The sequence below is a fragment of the Bubalus kerabau genome, chromosome 1, assembly GCF_029407905.1.
Source record: "Bubalus kerabau isolate K-KA32 ecotype Philippines breed swamp buffalo chromosome 1, PCC_UOA_SB_1v2, whole genome shotgun sequence".
NCBI classification, from domain to species: Eukaryota; Metazoa; Chordata; class Mammalia; order Artiodactyla; family Bovidae; genus Bubalus; species Bubalus kerabau.
This window is the reverse complement of record NC_073624.1, coordinates 191110696-191123429: the sequence shown is the minus strand read 5'-3', so window position 1 is coordinate 191123429 and position 12734 is coordinate 191110696. Positions and strand designations below refer to the sequence as shown.

Sequence of the window (12734 nt, the reverse complement as noted above, 5' to 3'; positions counted from 1 at the left end):
AAGATCTGCCCTGGATGGATGTGGGTCCTGAGATGGAGCAGCTGTGGGGTGAAGCTGAGCTCAAGGTCTCTCCTCTAGGAATGGATGGGAGAGGGACTGGGAGCAGTGTTGGGTCCTCTGGCTGGGGGCTCCTCTGGCTCTTTTTTTCTGCTTTCACATAAACGTGGGTTACGAAAGATACCAGTGACAGAAGTGCTTTAGAAGTTGTATAACACAGATAAAAGTGTTCATCTCCCTGCTAAAGGTTCCCAAATCTTTTTAAGAATTGAGTCTTACTTTTATCAACCCCACATCCACCAATTTTTTTAAACATCAGACTCAAGGACTAGCAGGAATACAAATAATAACTGTAACAGCAGGCAATTACTGAACACCAATGTGGGCACTGTGCTAGGCATTTCATATATGGTAGCTCAGTTATTTCTTGCAACAAGTCTATGCTATAGGTATCAGATGTATGCATTTCCTCCCCAAGGAAACTGAGGCTTAACAGAGCTTAAGAAACTCCCCTAAAGCTGCACAGCACAAGTGCCATGATGTAATCTTAGGCCTGTGGTCACACAAATCGTGAGTGGGAAGGTCCAAAAAGCGTAAGTCAAGGTGAGCCTTTGCCCAAAGAGCCCACCCTGAGCAGGCACAGCTGTAGGGCCGGTGGGCACTTAATGCACTAGATGAAACGACAGGCTTCCCTGGGCATCCTCGGCTGGAATAGAGGGGATACTCCAGTTCCGGGGCCTCCACCTTCTCCTCAGCCTCCCAGCCCCGCTGCCACCACTAAGAACTAACCTGGCATGCTGAGACCCTTTCCTATGACTCCAGACACATAATGCTCCCCAGCCCCCCCTCCCTCCCAAGCTGGACTCCAGGGTCCCTCACTCCAGCCACTCTCCCGCCAAGTCCTTCAGTCCCCAGGCATCCCCTGGAGGACCCCACTCAGGTAACCCCACCAAGTCAATCCAGCTGCCCACCTTTTCCACTCCTCCCACAATGTGACCCCAGAGGCTCACGTTCTGCAGCCCCAGAGAGGTGTGTTCCTCACAGAGACTCACATGGCACCCCCTTAGACTCTGGTCCATTCACGACACATCTCACCCTCAGGCAGGACCCTGACTCCTCCACGGAGGAGGCCTCCCAGCCTCCTGGTCTCCCAGAAGCCTTTCTTCCTCCTTTCGTACCCCCAAGGTAGGTATCTCTCTACAGTACTTAGAAGCCTGCTCTCTCCCCAGACCCAAAGCAGAGCTTTGGGGGCTTTACTCCACTGAGCTTCACCTCCCTTTCTCTGTCTCCGGTGGCACTCTCCCAACTGTTCAAAACACCTTCAGGTATTTCTGGGAAAACAACAAAAACTCCACCTTCCCTCAACCTCATGGCTTCCACCAGCTGCCACTCTGTTCGCTGTCATCCCTTCACAGCTGATCTTTTTTTAAAAAAATAAACTCTGTTCCAATATAACATACATATGGTAAAGTGCCCAAATACATACACAGTTCAGTAGATTTTTTTCAAAGTGAAAAAAATTATCCAGGTACCAGTTATCTGGGTACAAGTTATCCAGCCAACTAGTGCCCAGATCAAGAAACAGAACATCACCAGCTTTCCACGGCAGCAGAATCCCAGGAGGCAACCACAATCCTTGACTTCTGAAACCAGAGAATCCTTTACTGTGCTTGGTCACTTAATATAAAAGAAATCATACAATATTTTGTGTCTTTTTTTTTTCTTGAGTTATAACTTCCTATGTGTAGATATACCATCCTACTGCTGACAGGCATTTTAAGTTGTTTCCAGATTTCAACTTCCCAAGTTTGCGTTGCTAGGAACATTATGGAGCATGCCTTTTGGTGACACAGCCACGGCTCTTGAAAGAACTGTCCACACTTGCTGAACTGACATCCTCCTCTCCCACCCACTCCTCAGGCCGTCACCGTCACCTTCTGCGCCCAGCGCCGCCCCCACCACAGGGCACCAGCAGGCGCTCTTGCGGCAGCATCCCGTGGGCACAGCTGAGCCACCTGACCATGCTAACAGCTTCTATCCTCCTCTGGCCTCTCGGGCTGCTTCTGCACAGCTTTGATTTGGAACTCTGCCCCCCATCACTCCTCTCCTGTCAGTGTTGCCCCCCTGCAACCAGACCCCTCTCCCTCACAGAAACATTTTCCTTCTTGCTGCTGGTCCTCTCTGCACATGCTGTTCCCTCTCCATCCCCCTCTTCTCCTCCAGCCACCAGTCCTTCAAGACTCTGCTTAGACCTGGAGTCCTTTCCATTCTGCTGTGCCGACCTCTGGGTGGCCTAGCACTCCACGCACCCTGGGATGCAGGCCCTCAAGGCAAAGAACCGCCTCAGGACGTGAGCCGTGAGCTCATGTGGGCAGGGCGGTGACTTCTCCATCCCTGTGTCCTTGGCCTCTAACACCAGGTCTGATGCAAAGTGGTAACTGAGATGAATGAATGAATCCACATACATCAGAAAAGGACTGCTAAAGACCCATAGACTAACAAGGACATGTTTGAAAAGACCACTGTATTTTCTTCTCTGGGAAGACAGTGTACATGAACCCATAAGGATACATCTGCACTATCATTCATGGGGCCCAAGTCCCCAGATTAGGCTACGTTATACCCACAGAGTATACAAGAGAAATCTTTCATTTGGGAAAGGCAGTTCGATTTCATCCAGCTAATACTTATTCTGAAATGAACGACCAACCACACACCCACCCATTAGCCATCCCTGAGGGCAGACAAACCTCAAGCTTTCACCTCCTCCAGGGCCTTCTTGGCCTGACTAGTGGCTCCAAAGCACTGGCTTATTCTGGGAATCTCCAAAGATGTTTCCATCACACACCAAGAGAAAAATCTTCCCCGAATGATTCCACCAGAATCATGATTTCAAATGTAAGGTTCAGACAGTATTTTCCATCTTTCCTCACTGAAAGAACAACGTGGCTCTTGACGAAGCCAAGGCCAGGATGCTTATCGTGGAAGGGAAGCTGGATCCTCAGCCGTGGTGTGCTGGACAAGAGGACAGCTATCAGGGACACAGCTCAGGCTCAGGCTGACGCCACAGAAATTTGAGTGTGCGGCCAGGTGGGGTGACACCAGGTAAGGGGCCTGCTCCCCTGCCAGCTCCACTCTGGCACCCACCACAACTCTGGAGTGGGAGCTTTGGGCAACGAATCTCAACCTGTTTTCTAGGCTCCATGTACTCTGTTTCCTCCATGTAGAGCTTGGGCAGGTGGCTCAGCTTCCAGTTGCGATTCCATAGTCTGAAAAAGCCCTGGACACCAGGCCTGTCCTCCACAGCTAGGCAACAGCACTGTTTCTGCATCATGAAGTTCTTTTCCAGATACAAGGGGGCAGCAGTTGTGACTAAGTGACTCATTTTTGTGACTAAGTGACTTAGTCACATAGTTGTGACTAAGTGATTCTGTGCTTCGAAGCTCGAGGACTCTCTTAAACAGCAAGGATCCAAAGTTAAAGGCCAGAGTAGTGACCTGCTCCCAAATCCAGGGTGGAGGGACAGGTTATCAAAATTTCACACTGTGAAACTCTTTAATAAAGCAATGGCACCCCACTCCAGTACTCTTGCCTGGAAAATCCCATGGGCGGAGGAGCCTGGTAGGCTGCAGTCCATGGGGTCACTAAGAGTTGGAAACGCCTGAGCGACTTCACTTTCACTTTTCACTTTTATGCACTGGAGAAGGAAATGGCAACCCACTCCAGTGTTCTTGCCTGGAGAATCCCAGGGACGGGGGAGCCTGGTGGGCTGCCGTCTATGGGGTCGCACAGAGTCGGACACGACTGAAGTGACTTAGCAGCAGCAGCAGCATAAAGCTGAAGGGCATATTTTTAAATTCTGGGTTGGCTCTGGATATCAGTTCCTGGGGAGCAGAGGCTGTGTTATTTTTCTTCTGACAGGGTTTAGCAGTAAGGTGGAAATTCTCACACCCACTTGCGTGCGCGCATGCTACATTGTCTCAGTCACATCTGACTCTTTGCAAATCTATGGACTGTGTAGCCCACCAGGCTCCTCTGTCCAGGGGATTCTCTAGGCAAGAATACTGGAGTGTGTTGCTGTGCCCTCCTCCAGAGGATCTTCCCGACCCAGGGATCAAACCTGGGTCTCCTGCTTTGCAGGCGGATACTTTACCGCTGAGCCATCAGGGAAACCCCAAACCTACACGAGTTAATGGCAAAATCCATTTTGATTCAATAAAGTCATACTTGTCATGCGCCACCCACAAGGATAGTCCTGCCTGTGGGACTGGTCAAGGATCTGCCAAATGCCTTAGAGGCTGCATCTGGAGAAGGCGTGGGGAGCCCTAGTTCACTGCCCATCAAGAAATATCAACAAAGTAGGCCAGTCCTAGGTCTGGGGAAGAGGCTAGAAACTTCCCGCCCCTTCCCGAGTTATCAGATGAGGCAGAGAGGCAGCAGTGAGAAGAGCACCGGGAGGGGCAGAGGGGAGAAGAGGGCACAAGCCTTTTGCATCCACTGGCCGCTGGTGCTCCCTTGGACAGTCCCCACCCCGCTTGCCTCGCAGGCTGTGCTGAAGTCTCAGAGACACAGTGATAGGGTGGACAGGCCACTGAAGACTGCAAAATGCCATGCCTGTGGAACTGGTCCTCAAGTGCGTCCTGCCTCCTTCAGGAAGACTTCCTTGGCTGTACCTGCCAACACTGATGCACATACTCCTCTGCCAGCACCAGGCATGGAGTGCGTCATTTCCTCTTCCTGAAACCTTTGCCCACAACACACCAGCCACAGATCATCTGCACTGCCTTCTAACACATCTTTCCCACCTCCTGTTTGGCACCTTTGACCACCCAGGTGAGAAACCGGGGACGGTGGTGGCAGAGAGGTTAAGTGACCATGCTGTGCCCCTCCAGCAAGTGGTGGAGATGGGGCTCAAAACCAGACTCTCCGACACCAAACTCCACACTCCTTCCCCAGTCCCTGACACAAAGGCCAAGCAGGTGCAGGGAGCAGAGGGGTGAGAGCCCTGCCTCAGAGTCACGCGTGACCCCACTGCCTAGACTGCCTCTGGTCCCCACTCTGGGAAGTTTGTAGCCCCCACCCTAGTCCTCCCGAGTCCACACCGTCCAGCCGCTCCGTGCTGCCTCGTGTTGGCCGCTGGGAGCAGCAGGGAGGAGCCAGCGTCTGGAGCCAGGCACAGGACAAGGCTCAGCCCGCCCCACAGAGGGTGCCAGAGAGCCCTCGGTCGCCCTGTCCAGGGTGCCAGGAAGGAGCAGGTGGCTCTGGCTGGTGAGTTAGAAGCCTCACTTACCTGTCGTGCCGCTCGTGAAACACACAATGGAGAGGTCACTGGGTTTCGGGGGCTACAGAGGTGAGAAGAGTGTGTTAGAGACCCAGACGGTGTGGCTGCCTGGACCCCTTCCCCGGCCAGCCCCTCTGTGCACACCCTGCCCCACCTCACGTGTGTGTGCATGGTGTGAGATGCAGGCATGTGCTGGCACACGTGTGTGGCCCTGCATGCTGTCATCAGAAAGGTGAGCAGGCAAGTCCCCAGGAAAGAGGAGGAAAAGCCAAGGAAACCTAGCCAGGCATGGACACATATCCGTCTCACCCACCTCACACTTGCTCCTGCCACCTCCCCCACTGTGTCTAAGTTGAATTCTAAGGGGATTGCGCTGCAGTGGCCACACACAGGCCTTCGTCAAAGATCTCACCTTTCTAGGCAATGTGACCCATTTCCTCCTTTCTTCCCACTTTTTCCCCCAATGTCTGGGTTTAGGCTTGGGAACAGAGCATGGAGCCCAGAGCTGAGCTGCCCACTCTGTCACTGAGATTGCTCTGCATCTGGCCCTTGCCCTGTGCATGTAGTCCTGGGGTCACCAGGAGGAGCCCACCATGACCACTTGCATGTAGAAGATGGTGTCCCAGAAGAGGTGACATGAGTTGAGACTGATGGACAAGCCACATCTCTCCAGATGAAGTCAGAGTGGGCATTCTGGGAGAGGAAACCAGCCTGGGCACAGACAGAGGAGCAAGAGACAGGGCATGCTGCTGGGTCAGAAAGGAATTCTCTAAGGCTGGGGGCGTGGCACAGTGTGTGGAGGTAGGAACACATCAGGGGCTACAGGGAAGGTAAGGGCCCTGGGAAGAGGGATGTGACCTGCTGCTGCCTGTGCATGCGAAGGCTCACAGGGTGGGAAGTGAGTGGGAAGAGCTGAGCTGCAGAGGGGGCTGGAGGTAAGAGGCCTGGTTAGAAAGCAGAAAGTCCCCACACGGCCCCTCCCAGAGGGCAGTGGCCCACACTGGTGACTCCAGCTCAGGCAGGATCACTTGGGGATGACACACAGAAAAGCTCAGACAGCAAAGATGAGCAAAGACAGCAGAGGCCGCAAGGCGTCCACTTCCGGCTCTGTTGCTGCTCCTGCCCATCTCATCCTCTGGAGAGCTCACTACAGTGAAAGGGAAAACATCAGGTCTCCCAAAGAAAAAGTTACTGGAGATGCAAGGGATTGGTTGCCCTTTTTCCTCCCTCCCGAACATTCGACTGCTGTTCCAGGTCCCTCTCTGGACCCTCACTCACAGAAGTCCTCAGCACCCAAGGGGACATTTCCTCAGTTGCTTATTAACACAGGGGTGCTACTCTGGCCTCTCTACCAAGCCTTGTGGATGGTGAGGAAGGTCTGTAAGGATGTGCCCTGGGCACCATTTTGCTCAATCAAGACCTGCTGGAAAACGAGCTTACCACAGGATCACAGTGATTCTGCTGGCCACAGTCCTGAAAGAGGAAAACATTGGTTTTAAATGCTCAGAAGTTCTAATCAAAAAAAAAAGATAAATAAACACAGTATGCCTCGATCCTGCACCAAGCCCAGAGGCCAAGATTCCCAATCCAGGGAATACAAAGATACACACGCAGGCACTGGCCACCCCACATCACACATAGGGCTCTGCAGCCCAGGGAGAGGCTAAGCACTGTATACAGGCACAGTGGGGAGATGGCCTGAGGGGTGCACGGTACATCAAGATGGAGCGGCTAGGTGGCCTGGGCCTCCTGCTAAGTGGTCAGGGCTGGAGGGGCAGATTGGGGCTGCCAGCTTAGGTGTGGCCCCTAAAACCATGGCAGGGCACAGGCATTCAAGAGCACACAGGGAAACAGGCGGAGAACTGGAAGGCCACGGGTCTAGGGCACAGTGGCAGTCAGCTGCTACTGAGTAAGGTGCGAGGCCCTGGAGCATGCCCTGTGTCACCCCGGCAGGCCACAGGCTGCCACCAGCCCAATGTCTCTGGGGAGGCCATGCAAAGGAAACCAGCTCTGTTGGCTGCTGGTGGCCTGGGAGACACCTACAAGAACCTCTTCAGGACTCGAGTTTACTACAGTCCCCCGGCTCAGACAGGCGCGCCGTTAGCTGGCAAAGAGGAGACTCCAGAGGCTGTGGGAGAAGCTGTGGGGCACGCTGGCACTACCATCACCTACTGGCGCCTGTGTCATTAACTGTGCCAACCAGCTGAGCCCATACCAAAGAGGATGCCTGCGGGGACCAACTCTACTACCCAGCACCAGCCCCTGGGAAGCTGCCCCTGTTTGAACCCTGGCACATGAAATATCCTGATGGCCTCAGACATCCATCCCAGGGTCATAAGATGGGCAGATAACCCGCAGCTCTGGCTCAGGGGCCAACTAGCTGTGGCCCAGGAAACAGCCCAGAAGCAGACCCTCACCTCCACATTCTGCATGGACTTAATGACCACCCCGCACTCCTGCCCTCTGTCTTTCAGGGCCTCCTCGAATGGCTCCATGAGGATGATCAGCTTGAGCCCTGGCGTCTCCTTCCTCTCCACGTGCTCCAGGAGAACCACAGCTTTCTGAGGTTTATCCACGATCACGGTGCTGATGTCAGCTGTAGGGGTTGTCAGGGAGAGTCAGGCTGTGCGGGCACAGGCTGTGACTGTGGGCGGCACATGCCAGGTAGTAGAAAAACGGGCTGTGTTTGCCACAAGACAAGCTTGTGTGTAAATAAATACGTATGACAGGTCACATGCGACATGTTTCCAGAGGAAAACTGCCCAAAGCCTGGATGAAGCCGAGGGCAGAAGACCAGGAAATCTCTTAGAAGGCATGCTTGGAATCTACCCTCAAGAGATTCCCTGGGGTAGATTCCAAACATTTCTTTTTCTCCAGGTTCAGCTACCATCCTCCCTGGTCTAAGATACTGATCACACCCCCAACACCTGCCTTAAGCTGAAGGGAACTCAGAGGGTTGGCAGCCTATGTGGGGGGCTGGTGCGGAAGCTCCTTCTTGGCAGCCCTACTGTGTGGAAGGAGCCTTCAGGTAAAGTCCAACTGGGGACTCAGGAAGCCAATTCAAGGGCCAAAACGGAAGCCCCCAGTGTTCTCTGAGAATGGCAGCAAAGTGTTTACTAGTGTCAGACAATCAGCATAAGCTGAAGGCTGGGAAGGGGAAGTGGGACCGGCCACCAGGGACAGGAGGGGGCAGCTGGGCTCACCTGTGTTGATGATGTAGCGGACTGCCCCAGGGCCCAGGGTATCATATAGAGGGACCACCACCATTGAGTATGTGTAACAGGCAAGCTCTGCGATGATCCACTGTGGAGAGAATTGGGGTGGGGGACAGGGGAGCACAGAGCAGATATCAGGGCTGCACTGCCCTCAGGCCCAGGCAACCAGGGTCCTTGCCTGGGGCCCTGTGACCAGAGTGCTCTGTTCTGGTCCTGTGCACAAGGCAAGGGACCCATGCAGCTAATGGGCTGTGCCTGCTCACCCACAGCCTTCTAGTCCGTGCGTGCTCCAGGGAATCACGGACTCCAGATTATCCCAAGCCCACCTCCGGGGTTTGTATGGGCTTCTTCCCCAGGTCCTTCCTCTCCCATGGCTCAGGGAGTCGCTGTTTGTGCAGCTGGGTGGGGTGCGGATGGAGCTTGGCTGAAACGTCCACCCCGATTAGGGGCAATGCCAAGGGAGTGAGAGATGGCATGGATGAAGGATCTCCATTTTTCCTCTTGCCCCAGTCCCTTCAGGCAGTGGGAGCTGGGCTGTTCTATGGTACCCAATCCTGTATTCCACTGATGCCTCTAAAACCAGTTAAGGCTGATGCTCACCTCTGGTCGATTTTGCGCAAAAACGCCGATAAACTGATCTGTACATGGTTTACAATTGTGCTGGAGAAGTCCAGACCCTAGAAATTCAGCCCTGTCGGCCACCTGCACAGAGACACAGAGCAGTGATGGGAAAACAAGGGTTCTTCAGCAGGGAAGGGAGAGATGCAGGTGGGCTTTCTATGGTCTGAGGGAGCTCCCCAACTCCCTACTCAGGTGTGTTGGAAATCTTGAAAGGTTGCTGCCAGGAGTTTGACAGACAGGCCAGACAAAGAAAAAGTAACTGAGACCGTCCAGGGTGCCCCCAACCCACCCTCCCACCTCATTCCAAGCGCCAGGTCTGTGTGGGTAGACAGGGTGGGTGCTGTCTTCTGTTACTCACCTCCTGGTAGGACAGCCACTGATAAGGCTGCTTGGGATTCCTGAAGCCAAGACAGGGTCCATTCCCTGCAGAGAGATAAGCAGACCTTGTACCAGGGAGGAGGGCAGGGTAGCAGTACCACCTGCACCCACTCAGTAGACACCTGGATGAACCTCCCGCCCCGGGAGGCAGTCCATGAGCCAAGTGAACTGCTCCCCACCTGCCTAAACCTGCTGAAGTGCAAGAAGGCCTACAGTACACAAACATGGCATCTCCCCAGGGAGACCAGGGAAGCCCAGGAATGGGAAATGACACAGTGCCAGTTAGTTCCCACCATGACCTGTGTGATGCAGCCCCAGGAGGACACAGAGACCCGGGGACCCCTGGGCAGAGGTGGCACTTTGCCTCTCTGTGACAACTCCCTTCACCCAGACATCCTGGAAGTTGGGATCAGAGCCATGCCAGCCAATAGCCCGGTAGTTCAAGGCTCACCAGGGGTTGCCAATGGGAGATAGGGAGCATGCGCTAAGAGACAGCTTAAGGTCAGCGGTTCCAGGGCTGGACAAAAGCTGAGGTTAGCCGTTGACCACATTAGCAGTTACCTGTGTGACTGGGTGGCAGGAGGGCTAAGAATGGCTTCTCTCCCCTGACCCTGGGAATGACTCACCCGCCACACCCCTGGAACCACACTTACTCACTCCCACCCTTGCACCTGCTCAACCCCTGCCACGACCCTTCCATACCCCCATGGCCCCTCTTACCTGAGATCCTAAGCCCACGGCGGAACACCTCGTACATGGTCCTGGCATCGTCATAGTAGTGGGTGAACAGCTCCGGGCTGTCCCCTATTACAGATCGCCGGGCCCCACCACTGTCCTACGAGCCAAGCACAGAACGGAGAGGCAGCCGGGGGTGTCGGGAGAGGGCACACCAGTGTGGGTGCACACCTGGGCCGCATGGCTGGAATGGGACATGCTCTGTGCACACTCACACACATGGCCTACACACACCTGGGCTGTAGACACACAACCTCTACACACGTTCATGGACACGTGGCTTGTACGCACTGGGCCCGTACATATCCACACTCAAACAGGCGGCTCATGCCCATGGGTCGAGTATAGTGGTCTACACACGCACACACAGCACCCACACACCAGGTCAGCATACACTGCTGCTTCTGCTGCTGCTGCATCGCTTCAGTTGTGTCTGACTCTGTGCGACCCCATAGATGGCAGCCCACCAGGCTCCCCCGTCCCTGGGATTCTCCAGGCAAGAACACTGGAGTGGGTTGCCATTTCCTTCTCCAATGCATGAAAGTGAAAAGTGAAAGGGAAATAGCTCAGTCGTGTCCGACTTGTAGCGACCCCATGGACTGCAGCCTACCAGGCTCCTCCATCCATGGGATTTTCCAGGCAAGAGTACTGGAGTGGGGTGCCACTGCCTTCTCTGGAGCATACACTAACTGCCCATAACCTTTAGTTACTGTGCATACACACCCATGGTTCACTCATACAATAGAGTGGTGGATGCTGGCTGGAGTCAGGCTTCAGGATCAACCCACCAAGGTGTTGCTGCCATGCATGTAGGTTAAGAATCATGGCTGCCATCCATCACTCACATAACAGTGTGATTAGTTTGAGAACCTGCTGAAGGTACTTTCCCAGGAAAAGAGGCCTAGAAGGCTGTGAAGGGAACAGCCCGGACCTTCAGTGAATCGAGTGGGAAGGCAGCAAACGCCATGTGTGCTGGGGGCTAGGAAAGGAGCTGGGCTTCTCCTGCCTCTTCCCCTTCCTCATGCCACCCCTCTCCTCAGGCTCCCAAGCCCAGTACTCTCCAGAATCACCACTCCAACTCTTCTCTGAGCACTATTTGGGCTGGGCTGGGCTGGCCCATGGTCCGCTACCTCTTGGAACATCAAGTCTGAGGAACAGCGTGAGAGCTACAAAGCAAACAGCTGAACTCTGAACCAGAGGCGGCACTCAGCTGTTTTGCAGTGGACAGTTCTGTCTGGCCAGTGCCTCCTGAGCACCGGGTCCATAAGGACCTGCATGGGGATCTGGGGACTGATACAATCAGACCTGGTGAGCACTTAGAGGGGACAGAAACGATGAAGCAAGAGACTGTTCCAGGGACAGAAGGGGCGCACGTGGGCAGGTGTGTTAGAGCGTGGCTGCTGAGCTGGGTTTTAAAGGATACAAAGGGGTTTACTGGGCAGAATGAGGAACAAGGACTGGAAGTCTCACCAGAGGCAACAAGTGCAAACACTTGGGGCAGGAGGGCACCTGGGGGCTGGAGGAACTCATGCCGCTCCGAGTGGTAAATGGAGGGGTCCAGAGAGGTGGCAGATCAAGGCGAGGCGCTTGAGCTTTAGGTGGAGGGCAAGGGGGAGCTGGGAAGGATTGTTAGCAAGGGTAAGAGACATGATCTTCACAACCCAGATAATCACGATGGTGTGATCACTCACCTAGAGCCAGACATCCTGGAATGTGAAGTCAAGTGGGCCTTAGAAAGCATCACTACGAATAAAGCTAGTGGAGGTGATGGAATTCCAGTTGAGCTATTTCAAATCCTAAAAGATGATGCTGTGAAAGTGCTGCACTCAATATGCCAGCAAATTTGGAAAACTCAGCAGTGGCCACAGGACTGGAAAAGGTCAGTTTGCATTTCAATCCCAAAGAAAGGCAATGCCAAAGAATACTCAAACTACCGCACAATTGCACTCATCTCACACGTTAGTAAGGTAATTCTCAAAATTCTCCAAGACAGGCTTCAGTAATACGTGAACCGTGAACTTACAGATGTTCAAGCTGGTTTTAGAAAAGGCAGAGGAACCAGAGATCAAATTGCCCACATCTGCTGGATCATGGAAAAGGCAAGAGAGTTCCAGAAAAACATTTATTTCTGCTTTATTGATTATGCCAAAGCCTTTGACTGTGTGGATCACAATAAACTGTGGAAAATTCTGAAAGAGATGGGAATACTAGACCACCTGACCTGCCTCCTGAGAAATCTGTATGCAGGTCAGGAAGCAACAGTTAGAACTGGACACGGAACAACAGACTGGTTCCAAATAGGAAAAGGAGTACGTCAAGGCTGTATATTGTCACCCTGCTTATTTAACTTATATGCAGAATACATTATGAGAAACGCTGGACTGGAAGAAACACAAGCTGGAATCAAGATTGCTGGGAGAAATATCAATAACCTCAGATATGCAGATGACACCATCCTTATGGCAGAAAGTGAAGAGGAACTAAAAAGCCTCTTGATGAAAGTCAAA

At 53.4% G+C, this 12734-nt stretch overlaps 1 protein-coding gene across 6 annotated transcripts in view; it reads right to left on the bottom strand.

Annotated features, from left to right (window-relative positions):
* Nucleotides 1–12734, bottom strand: part of ACSL6 (acyl-CoA synthetase long chain family member 6) — a 66285-nt gene that overhangs the window by 33022 nt on the left and 20529 nt on the right. For all 6 annotated transcript variants that reach the window (XM_055548098.1, XM_055548056.1, XM_055548067.1 and 3 more), the window contains 7 exons: nt 10213–10327; nt 9473–9537; nt 9094–9195; nt 8482–8581; nt 7696–7874; nt 6719–6751; nt 5288–5339 (listed from right to left, as the gene is read on the bottom strand). In XM_055548098.1, the coding sequence (XP_055404073.1) occupies nt 5288–5339; nt 6719–6751; nt 7696–7874; nt 8482–8581; nt 9094–9195; nt 9473–9537; nt 10213–10327 (646 nt within the window). The remainder of the gene's footprint in view (nt 1–5287; nt 5340–6718; nt 6752–7695; nt 7875–8481; nt 8582–9093; nt 9196–9472; nt 9538–10212; nt 10328–12734) is intronic.